The sequence below is a fragment of the Sinocyclocheilus rhinocerous genome, unplaced genomic scaffold, assembly GCF_001515625.1.
Source record: "Sinocyclocheilus rhinocerous isolate Xijiao unplaced genomic scaffold, SAMN03320098_v1.1 scaffold1870, whole genome shotgun sequence".
NCBI classification, from domain to species: domain Eukaryota; kingdom Metazoa; phylum Chordata; class Actinopteri; order Cypriniformes; family Cyprinidae; genus Sinocyclocheilus; species Sinocyclocheilus rhinocerous.
In genome coordinates, this window is record NW_015664009.1 from 120186 (window position 1) to 132553 (window position 12368).

General features: G+C 37.3%; 1 protein-coding gene across 4 annotated transcripts in view; it reads left to right on the forward strand.

Annotated features, from left to right (window-relative positions):
- Nucleotides 1–225: 225 nt before the first annotated feature.
- The window catches only part of LOC107729105 (ubiquitin carboxyl-terminal hydrolase 2-like), a 28851-nt gene continuing 16708 nt past the window's right edge, over nucleotides 226–12368 (forward strand). The window contains exons 1-3 of one of the 4 annotated variants that reach the window (XM_016539470.1): nucleotides 226–594; nucleotides 3192–3279; nucleotides 10385–11090. In XM_016539470.1, coding sequence (XP_016394956.1) covers nucleotides 10431–11090 — 660 coding nt within the window. In that variant the 5' untranslated portion in view covers nucleotides 226–594; nucleotides 3192–3279; nucleotides 10385–10430. Of the gene's footprint in view, nucleotides 595–2512; nucleotides 2718–2834; nucleotides 2929–3191; nucleotides 3280–10384; nucleotides 11091–12368 lie in introns of those variants that run through there. The other 3 variants (XM_016539469.1, XM_016539472.1, XM_016539471.1) reach the window with 3 other exon arrangements.

A 12368-nucleotide genomic window follows, 5' to 3' on the forward strand; every position in this document is an offset into this window, starting at 1 on the left:
ATCACATGCTGTTTGGTATCGGGGCATTTTAACGAGTACGAGTACAGGAGCTCAGTATCGGGCCGATACCGATACCAGTATCGGTGCATCCCTCCCTACTCTAAACTTTTATAAAGAATATCTCTTTGGATTTGAGACTTTAGTCTTTGCAACTTTACAGATCTTCTTTATGCACCGAGAGCTTGTAACACTCCAAAGAGAAAGGACAAATTGAAATAGCATCATATGACCCCTTTAAAACGCACCAAGATCTCTAATCTCAAAAGTGTTTATTCCCGTCGCCAGGGTGACGGTGTGGGCGGTAGTATTTGATGACGTTCGAGAGCAGAATTAACCAATCGGATGAAAGAAACGCTCTCCGACGTCACCGTCAAAGTGAGCGACCGTTTTTTGACTACAAGTCAAGAGCTTGGAATATTACAAGGACAGAGACAACCAAAATGCCTCGGTTATTATTTATATTGTGTTGAAGAGCATCAGTGAACTGTCGTGTATCGGCTGCAAGAGTTCAAAGTGGCTTGCGTGGAAGTCTCACTCACGGTGGGCTCTTCCCTGAAGGAGCGAGGGGAGAGGAGGATGGTCTCGCTCACTCTGGTGAGTAATGCTATGAATGCTCGCACTGCACATTCTCGCTTCGCCGTTCCCACTGATTTACTCGATTCGGAAGCTTCTGGACGTTTCACTAATTACATAACATCGGCTGGCGAGCTGTCTTGTGTATAAATGTATGAAATGACACTGTTCTGCAGCGGTAAAGCGCTAAAGCGCGAGTTAGGTATTTAATTCTTCAGACCCAGTCCTGCAGATTGAATGTATTCATATGAATACAAAGTCTTTTTGTTTTAAATAAATGTTTGGTATCGTGTACGTCAGTCTGGTGCTGTCTCTCTTTTTAAGGTAATAGTAATATAAACTTGACATTTATTCAAAGTGCTCGGGTTATATTTTGTTTATCCAGTACTTGGTGAAGTTTAGTGATGTAGGGCTGTACACTGCAGCTCGATCACGTGACACACTGCTGTAGTACGGGAGACTGGGCAGTGTGTAACATTTTGTTACCCTCTTTTTGTTTGGGCGCTGTCTTAAACCTTGATTTTCCCTTATTTGTCTGCTTCTAGTTAAAGTAGTTTATAAATATACTACTTTTTCATAAAATGTGTAAATTAGTGTCATCCAGCGTTGTTACAACCTAATTTACCCCACCATCAGGATCAGTTGTAACAGTGTTACGGTAACAAAAAAACTAAGAAGTGAAATAATAAGATTGAACAAATTTAAACAAAATGGGATTCTGGCATTTGCCACAATCATGAGATTATAGGTCCTTAATATTTTACACAGATATGGAGGTTAAACTGATGGTGTTATAACTCATCAGTTAATGTTACAACACCCCCAGTCTCTCCTATAATATCCAAGCCAGACTCGTTAAAGTCTCAGCAGTATTTTTTTCTTAACTTACAGGTAGCCTGCATTATAATTTTGTTGTTACATAAGCTATCAAATCTAAGTATGTTTGTTTTAGTAGTATTACAGTAAGTCATGTGGGTGTGGGTGGTTACTTACGTAAGTTACAATCTCCCATAATTACTAAATTATTAAACTATTAAACTCTCCTCTGATGATTCTCAACAGTTACCCTCCCATATTTATCCTGACTGACTTTTATTGACCTTTGACAATAATGTACTATTTTTAGTACATCTGTTCCTCAGTTATTGGGATATTAAAGGGATAGTTCACCCAAAAATGAACATTTGTTTCATTGATGTTTATCTGCTTACCCCCAGGGCATCCAAGATGTAGGTGACTTTGTTTCTTCAGTAGAACACAAACGAAGATTTTTAACACAAACCGTTGCAGTCTTTCAGTCATATAATGGAGGTGAATGGGAATCACAGCTTTGAGAGTAAAAAAAAAACATACACAAACAAAACAGAATTAAACCCTGCGGCTCGTGACGATACACTGATGTGTAAAGACACAAAACGAAGAAGTAGCTTCTTAATTTAATATTTTAATTATTAAATATATTGCATATACAATTGTATTTTTATATAAACATAAAATGTTTAATTATATATAACTTGCATAGAATAATTAAAAAGAAAAAAAATGAAATTTTTCTGTAGAGATTTTTAGAGTATTAATCCAAAGTCAATGGGTTCACCTTTTGAAGAAAAAAAAAATGATTTGCAAAAAACACCTGATTTGCCATTTAGTTTTACATGTTAATCCCAGTGTTTTTTTATTTTATTGTCTTCTTTTTGTAGACAGTGGCCCTAATGTTACAAAATGTTAATTTAATATAACTACATATATAAAGTATAAAAAATATAATACATACATAAATATAAAAACATGCCATGTGTCTTATATAAAATGTTATATTTAATTATTTTATATAAATATAGAAAAGTATATAATACAAATATTTAATGTTTATCTAAATAAATTTTAACTGTAATTAATTATTATAATCATATTTTAAACCCAGTCCTGCTCATAAAAAGTCTTAATATGATTCCTTTAAGTACAAATTGGAATGCAGGAGTGTTGAATGACCCAGGGAGGTCATAGGCAATTGCTATATTTACCAGCTCAGTAATATGATCTCTAGCATTCTGGATCATTCGGCTCATACAATCCTTCCCTGGTCCTCTCACTCTGGAGCTACAGCCTCCAAAGCAACACACTGTCCATGGAAAATACTACTGGTGAGCCTCTTCTCCAAATGACTCGCTCTTTTCTTTAACTTTAAGCTGTTTTGACTGCTATCCAATGCTGTGAGGTCTGTGGGGGAGAGCGCGTGGCATTCTCAAGTCATCAGTTGTTAGGTTCTCTATTGTTAGCCTTTCAGCGTAACCAGGGTCTGGATTGTAATGAAAGTCTGACATTTAAACTGATGCATAGTAATACTGAACATTTGTAAGTATAGTTTTAAAAGATGCTCTCATATACCTCTTTATTAACCTAGGAATGGGTTGTCATATATGCTTTTATATTTCGTATGTCTCATAGGCTTTATATAGGCCTGTTTCCTTATTATTTGTCTAGTACTTGTGCTTTTATATTTATATATGTATATATTTTATGGCCATTTTTAAATTAAGCTGTATATTTTATTTTATAAATACTGCCTTCACCAAATGTTCCTAAACCCTCTTCTGTATTTTTGGTTGTCTTTTTAGGTTTGAACATTGAACGGTGTATGTGAGGTATAATGAACCGCCACCTCTGTTTTTCCGTCCGCTAGAACCGAGAACGGCTCTACTTTCAGTAGGTACCCCTGAACCTAACACCCACCTGCTAGCACACTTTGCACACATGATACCGAGAGACAGGGTTGCAGTTTGTCTCTGGAGATTTTTAGGGATGTTAATCCAGTGCAAGTTATTGGGTTCGTCTTTTGAAAAAATTAAAAAACACCAAAGCAGTTTTGTGTGTCTATACACCTGATTTGCAATTTTAGTTGCTCACGCTAATCCCCATGTTCTCCTTTTCATAGACAGTGGCCCTAATGTCAGTCTGTTACAAAATCTGTGTTCCACATTCCTTATTCAGGTAGTCTACGCTCACTCTAAATGATTTAAAAACCTGAAATGACCTGCTGCCTTTAAAATTTGGTCTGATGTTGTCTTTCCAGATCAAATAAGCTTTGAAAATAAATGCTAGACCAGTGCAAGTCTGATTCACGTAACATAGCTGCGGATAGAAAGAGTAGATTTTGAGTTTGGTTTGGCAGACTGAGTATTGTTGAGAGGCGAGTCTTGCCAGATTGCTTTTGGTCATAGGGGGGGGAGGGGGGGGGGCTGAGGCGTCAGTTTGGCCACTGAGCTCTTATCTGCTCACATTTCAGGGTAAATATAGCTGTACCCAAGACTTTGCCTCAAGTCTTCAGCATATTGTTTGTGTTGCTAACACAAACACCTGCACAAGTTTCAGATTTTTTAGGATGGTTCAATGTCACGGTGGCTTCCTGGAGACCAGTTTTGATATTTGAAGTTATACAGCACATACACAGCTAAACTGTTTTCAGGATCTTTTTATTGACCTTTTGATGCTTCTTTGCAATTCTTAGTGCATTTTGGTTTCTGTGGAGGCATGTTTCTGCATCAGAGTAACAGACAAAATGTAATTATGTGGCTAACATTTAATGTCACATGTAAGACAGATATGAAGTCACAACTGTTAAGCCACCTTTTTATTTTTTTACTCTGAGGTGGAAACCGGCTTTCATAGCTTTCCAAATGCTGAAGAGCTAAAAGTAGGTGTTGTGACGTGTTAGATGTGAATGTTAAGGAGCAGTGGTGGTGTGCACGTAATGACAGCATGTCTATCAGCATGAATGCAAGTGTGGATGTCTGTCAGGCATCACGGGGCTGAACCACGTCTGCTCACCTGTCACATGTTTACAGCCGGAGACACTCCCACAGCTCAGACCTTGACCACTGACTAAACCCCCACTTCCTTCATACTGAACCAGCATTCTGTGAGAAATGTTAGTATTGTAATACTAACATTGTTAAAAAAAAGTCCAAAATCCTATCTCATTCTACTAAAAAGATTTTAATTCTGTAAAAAGTTTATTTATTAGTAGTAATTAATAGCTAATATTTCTCACAAAAGATGACTACAGACAACAGAGCCTGCTTTATGATTTAGCTGAATCGATGAAGCATATTTGTATTTATTGACATACAATTTTGTTCAAAAGATTAGAAAAAATAATACTTTTTTATTCAGCAATGGTGCATGAAATTGATCAAATAAATGCTATTTGTTTGAACTTTCATCAAAAATCCTGAAAAAATATGTACAAAAAATGTTTTCACAAAAATATTAAGCAGCACAACTGTTTTCAGCACTGATAATAATAATAATGTTTTCCTGAGCAACAAATCAGCATATTAATGTGATACTGAAGACTAGAGTAATGGCTGAATGTTCAGCTTTGCGTCACAGGAATTACATTTTAAAATATAGGCTATTAAAAAAAGAAAACGGTTATTTTAATAATGTAATGTTTTACAATATTACTGTTTTATTGTACTTTAAATCAAATAAATGCAGGCTTGGTGAGCATAAGAAACGTCTTTAAAAAATATTTTAAAAATCTTACTGACCCTAAGTTTTTTAACAGTATTTTATAATACGTTAAATCCCTGAAACCTTGACATTTTTGTCTGTTTTGTAATGATCTTGAAGTAAAAAAAAAACTTTCTTGTGATCTCCTCATATGAAATTGTTCCCCCCTAGAATATAGCAGCTCATTCACAAGGATCTTACTTGTAAATGTAATTTAAATATAATATTTAATATTATTTATTTATTAGAAGAATATTATAAATATGCAGTAATAAATAAAGAGAATACATTATTATCAAAAAAAGTTTAACTATATTAAATTATTATTAATAATAATAGTTAATTTTACCCTTGTCATCTATCATCAGTTGCTTTTTTAATGTAAACCTCAAATTTGTAGGCAAGAAGTTGCCAAGTTGGTCAAAACATTGCCTCAGTTAAGCTTGCCAAGTCTGCATTTCTTTGATTGTTAATCAGTTTCCACCTCATCTATTAATGAAGTGCAGCACAAACTAAATGTTCTACTACCTCTTTTTCTAGACTAGTTTGTCGTGGCATTTGAATAGAGTTGCTTTCTCATTACCATATGGTAGGGTTCTTTTGGCTGTTGTTATTGTGGGCAAAGAGAGGGAACACAATGTGAAAGCAGTGGACAACTGTCTTAAGAGTTCTCGTCTGGTGAAAGCATGTTAGGGTCGGTCTGCCATGTGCTTTGGACTGCCTCCAGCATGCAGCCTACCCTAGATCTATGTGTTGAATTATTGATGCATCTGTGAACGCTGCACTCAGAGAGGGAGAGAGAGAGAGAGAGAGTGCGCAGAGAGAAATAAGAAGCCATCACACTGAACCCAACACGGATCAACAACACCAGATACTTTTATTTATTCAGACGCTGCACTGCCTTGTGAACAAGAGCCCGTCTCTCCACGAGAACAAACTGTGCCGCCATAACACACAGCCTGGCTCTGGGGGCTCTCTCGTTTCATTCAAACAGCGGGGTCCTCAGGCTGCGCTCGGGCTAAACCACCAATCCAGGCCCCCTATGAAAACAATGGCGCTCATTTTGTTCGCCAGCTTCATTCAGGGTCCCGTGCTAGCATTGAAGCCCCCGTGGATGCACAAGATGCACAATATCACCCCTCGCAGTGTGTGTGCTGTGTTTGGACTAGAGTCACATGCTGCTACTCATTGAATATGTTTTCAGGATCAAGCGCACAGAACACTAGAGACCTCAGGGCATGACACTCAAAATAAATATAAAACAGTCATTCAAAATTCATAACAGGTAGTGTTTTATACCCTACCATTTTGACTGAAATTGCCCAACTGAAGAGAGACACTCTTTCCCTAAGGCTGAAATACACACGTAATGAAACCGCCGACCTTCAGTGTGTGGGATTTTGAGGCATTTTGGAGTTTGTTGGTTGATATGAGCTAAAATGATTAATATCTCATCAGTCAGTGTAGATGTCAGATGGGGCCACTTTGACAAAAGTGTTTGAATTTTTTCACTTTCACATAGAGTGCACTTAAAAATAACTTATATTTATACATAGCAGCTATGGATGCACAAAATATCTGTACCATTTTGGTTATCAGCTGATATTATATATTTTTTTCAATCTGTATTGGCTGTTATTGGATATTTAATTGTATTATACATCTAAATTTAGATGTAAACGATCACTTAATCTTAGAGAGCCTACTGTACCATATTTGATACGCAAATTTCTTAGGCCTTTAAATTATCAGCATGATAACTTTGCTGAAAAACCTGTTGCACACAATCTACTACATGCTAACAGAATTGCATATTAATTTTTGGCCATATAAATATCAGAAACTGCACAAAATGGCATATTCTTAGCTTAGTTTGGGCCACTGAATAACATTGGGGTGTTGTTTTTCTTTTCTCCATATTTTCCTATTATATATCATTCTATATGAAACTGATAGCGTAACTATTTAAAATCGTAACTATATAAAAGCCTGATGTATGAAATATGGTACTCATCAAAAAACACATGCAAACTTTTTTTTTTAGATCAAGATCAGAATACTAATCTTACTGATAATACTTACTGATAATACTGTTAAATGTAATCTTTAGCAAGTCTCAAAATGAACATCTATTTTTCATCCTGTACATTATAATGTTGTGATGCCTAAATTCACTTATATTATTCAAAACTATTTTAGTTTAGTATTCAAAACAATTGTAAGATTTTAGTTTTAGTGTTTAATTTTATTCAGACACAATAGTGTAGAATTTTAGTATCTGACCTTTAACAGTTAATAAATCACAATGTAACGGAAGTAGTAACAGATGTTGTCTTCTGTATTGTGACATATCTGAGTAAAATGGATTATCAATAAGAAAAAAATGTTGGGCAGGACTTGGTTCAACTCACCGGTTGTTGATTGGATGGAGGCAAGCTTGCGGCCATTTGTAAAGAAGGGGTGTGTTTTAAGTGGACAAAATGATTGGAGAAGTCCGGTACAGTCAAACCAAAATTTATTCAGACACCTTCAACATTTCTCACATTATTACAGTTTATTTTCAAGTTAAACTGTGTCAGAACAAATTCATCTTGATAATGTCAGATAACTAAATTATGAATTAGGTTGAATAGCTGTCAGCTGTTAAATTTAAGTACACAATTAGATAATACCAATTTAGGTCAACCAATTACCAAGCAATGCTTAATTTTGTTCAGTCTGTGGTGTAAAAAGGTCGCATTAGCAATTAAAGAAAAAAACACTTAAGCAAAACATGGTCAGGTCAAAGTGTCTGAATAATTTTTGGTCCCAAATTTTTATCATCTTTACTGGTAGTCCACTGTATGAAGAATTTTTGGGTATGATTTGTCACAATTTACTTTATTTTGCTATCCTCACTTACATAAATGAACTATAGTCTTCTGCACCCACTAGTAAAAATAATATAAAAAATTATATCTGGTGTCACACACAATTCTGTTGAGCTTAGGAATGCAATGGCCAATCAGAGGAGTTCAGATGATTCATCGTTGAAACTCATCAGTTTTGTTGAGTGCGCGCGCGTTCGCTGACTGAATTCCAGACTCTTGCGAATTCTCTCATAATAAACAACAAAGCACAGATGTACGTACAATGTAAGTAAGAGATTCATTTCACAGTGTATACAGCTTCAGTAATTATAACGATAGTTTGTTTTTTTAGAGTGCCTAAACTCGCGATAGATCAATGTTAGTGATGATGTCACTTTCTATATATAATTTATTCGCTGTTTGAATAACCGTGGAAAGGAAACGTTATATACTTATCAATTTCTAACGTTTTTATTAAATTGCAATCACGTTAAATTCAATTTCAGTTCCATATTCCATTTTTTAGCTTACATGACACCCATGTCTTGTACTTGTCTAAAAAGACGGGTTTATGATGTTTAATACTAGGGATGCACCGAAACGAAAATTCTTGGCCGAAGCCGAAACCGAACAAAATTAAACACTGGGCCGAAAAAAAAGTTTTTTTTCACCATGTATTTTGCCAAATTTTTTTTCACCATTGCATAAATTAAAAAGCCAAAATGTGCTTTTTACCGTTTTGTCTTGCTTTTCAAAGAAAAAAAATCAATTACAAAACAACAATTTAAAAATATTTAACACTGAACATTTTTAACATTCTAGCAGACACTTTACCAACAAAGCACAATTTAACTTAAAATTAATAAGTTAGTAAAATAATCATTTTTGGCCATCAGACACCCTTCTTGAATCAGGCATGTATTTTTTTTTGTATCTGTTTTTTTACTGTACAATTAAAAGCAGCCTTGCTGAGAAGAGACTTCTTTTAAAAAATTAGAAAATATTACAGATCCTAATTAGGGCTGCACGATAAATCGCATGCGATATTTAACGCGCATCTTGTCAGAAATAAGAGTTCTTGCTTTTTCTCAACTTTTATTTTTGCGGAAACGCGCAGGAAGACCTCAATGCTTATTTTTTTGACAACAGATTTATAAAAGAGTCTCATTACGAATACGTCGTACGTATCGCATTGTCACATGCCTTGTAAAAATTCATAAAAATGTGACTGAGCAACTGACGACTGTATCAGCACAGATTTTCCTCGCGCTTTGGACTTTGAACCCTGGTTTTCAAGCAGATAGCGCCGCAAGCTCGTGCAGCGCTGTCAGAATACATGCAATGTGCGCGTGTATTAGAAAACATAACGTTCTGCACTGTAAAGTTGCAAAGACTAAAGTCTCAAATCCAAAGAGATATTCTTTATAAAACTTAAAGGTGCAATAGGAGATCTTGGAAAATGCTAACTTTAGCCTGATAGCACTGAAAGCGAACGTCCCACCCTCCCTGCAATCGCCGTCCAAAGCCACGCCCCCTGAACGCATATACACTCGTCGCTCACAGACCAGAATACCAGAGACAACATTACTACAATAGGCTACATCAGCGGTTCCCAATTCCAGTCCTCGCACTGGATGTGAAGACGTATGTGTGTGAGTGTGATGTGTGTGAAGACGCTGCGCAGCGCAAATCCGTGAATGAATGTTCTGAAGTGAAATAAACTTCAACGGATTTCCCCTGCTCAGAGAGTAGGGAGCAATGAACACTGTGTAGGGATCATATCGATCGGAACACAGTTTATGCACGTAGCTCACTTCTAACGAGCTGGTTATCTGAATGGGGTGTGTTAACTAAGCGAGACATGCACAATATGCAGAGCTGGGGGGGCGCGAGGACAGGAATTGGGAACTGCTAGGCTACATCATGTGTCTTTCACCCGTGAGAAAACTTTAAAAGTACTACAATAGCAGGAAGAAAGATCGGGTTGTTGATGTTTGTCTGCCATTCTCGCTCTGTCTCGCACAGCGTGCGTGAACGCGTTGATGACGTATCCTGTCTGCACGAACAGGGTGCGCAGAGGTATGCTAATACATACGTTGACAGGCAGGTAGGAAAGCCAATTAAAATGCTCGGACCGAGCGTTTTGATTGGACGAACATTTCTTGGTCCTACGCCTTCCACAGAATATATAAATACAGATAAATACATTTAGACCACTTAACTTAATGATTGCTATCGTGATGTGAAGAGACTTTCAACCAGCATAACAACAAATGTTTCTGAAGACAATCACCTATTGCACCTTTAAATTGTTCACAGTAAGATCAACAACATACATGTAGTAAACAGATTTTCATTTCATGCCGAATTTAACATGGAAAATAATTATTGGTTTATCTGTATTGGCCAGAATTTTTATGCAACCCATTTTCTCCTTTCGTTCACAGAGTTAATGCAGCCTGAAATCGCCTCATGTCCAGCTGAGCTCCCAGCATGTCTCGTGTCTCCTCTACGGCGAAGCGCTATACTGGCTCTTCTTACACCAGTCACTACAATTCATATGGCTCCTCCCTGACCCCGTCGCTGGGCTCCTACGAGCGGGACAAGCTGCCCTATAAGAGTTCTTCCTCAGGCTACTCCTCCTCAGGCTACTCCTCCTCAAGCTACCTGAGCTCAAGCGCCTCCCGCTTCCGCAACTACAGCTCTTCGTCCGAGCCGGACCGGGGTCGGCCTATCCCTCGCACCGATTTGCTGGGCGGCCGGCGTAGCGAGAGCCTGAGCCGCACACCGGCTAAGAGCTATGGCTCGGGCCTCAATGGAGGCTCGGGATACAGCAGCTACAGCTACTCTCCGGCCCCCACCAGCTACCTCTCCTCCTCACCCGTGTCCTCCAGCATCTCCCTCAGTCGTAGGAAGTCGGTGAGTCAGAGTGATTTGACGCACGATCTGTCAGCTCTGCGCCTGAGCGAGACATCCAGCGGCAATGGCCTGAAGCAGTCCTACCAGAGCCGAGGCACTGATGTATCTGACTCCTACGGTAGAGCTCGCTCCAGCTACGGCCTCTCACGGAGCTCCACGCAGGACAGCCTGAAGAGCAGCAGCAGCCGATTCTCCTCCAGCTGTCGCTCCACCTCACCAGTCAGAGAGTCCTTGGTAAGAGCATTCATGTTTTCTCGTTGGACAGTACCCATTTATTTCCAGAACGCGCAGAATGATGCTAGGATTGTGTTTTTCACCGATCCTTAAATTTGCATCACTCTCCTTTCTCAAGTGTTACACAAGTGCCCTTTGGCTCAGAGAGTTTGTGCTGAGAGGTGTAAGGAATGTGTAACATTCAGCTGTGTTTCAAGTGTCTCTTGTGATATAAGTGAACTCATCTTAGGAAGTTGCAGATAAAATGATTGATTTGGTCATGTATATTTAGAATACCATACTAACATAAAAACTGTACTACTAGATAGGAACATTTGGCTCGGTGTAATTATCAGTAACTGCAATTTAATTAATGAAATAGTGAAACATGGCACTGTCGGCTCCCTGCAGTTTTCCGCCGTAATAAAAGCTTGATGGTTTAACGTTTGAAAATGAAGACCGCAATAAGTGTAATTGTTGATTTTTACATTTACTGTAAGATAAAATATTGCTATTATTATCATTATCATCATTATATTTTCTTAAATAAAATTTGTACAGTGAAATATTACAATATTTCATTTTGTTTAACATTTTTTTATTTAGTAATACTATTACTAATTGTTACTATTATTATTATAGTCATATGGATATATAATTACAAAATTTTGGACCAAATTTTGCAGCCCCACAAACAAGCACAGCATACCTGGAGCTTTTTTATCGCAATCACAATTTTTATTTACTTTTTTTTTTTTTATTCCCAAATCATGCAGCCCATGATGCAGTGTACTCTACTTGGCCTTTCATTTCCTGTGTGACAAATTAGCTCAAAAGAATATCAGCTGAGCCATTCCGTGTCGACTCAACCAGAGGTCCCCGGCTCAAATTTCTGAATTTGCTAATATTTTTTTTGAAGAAAGATAAAGATGTATAGTGATGAAAGCCAAAATATTATGTCATGAATATTATGTAGATTATGAATAAATGTCATGGATGAATATTTACTGATTAATCCACTATTTTGTAGAGGGGGTCAAAATGGCAATTTTCACCTGAGATTCAGAGCCAAATTACAGGGGGTTAAAAATGACTTCAGAAAGTTTTACACAGAGATTGGTAGGTCTATTAGTAAAATCTGTTGACTTTAGCTGTCTTTGTTACATTATGTGCCAATGGTGACCATTCAAAATGGGGAAAGAGCACTTTTCAAGTTGTTTTTCTCCAAAGTTTGTTGGCCTGTAACTCAAAAAGTATCAAAGATATCTTAATGGCCTTTTAGATATTGGGTCTTAACGA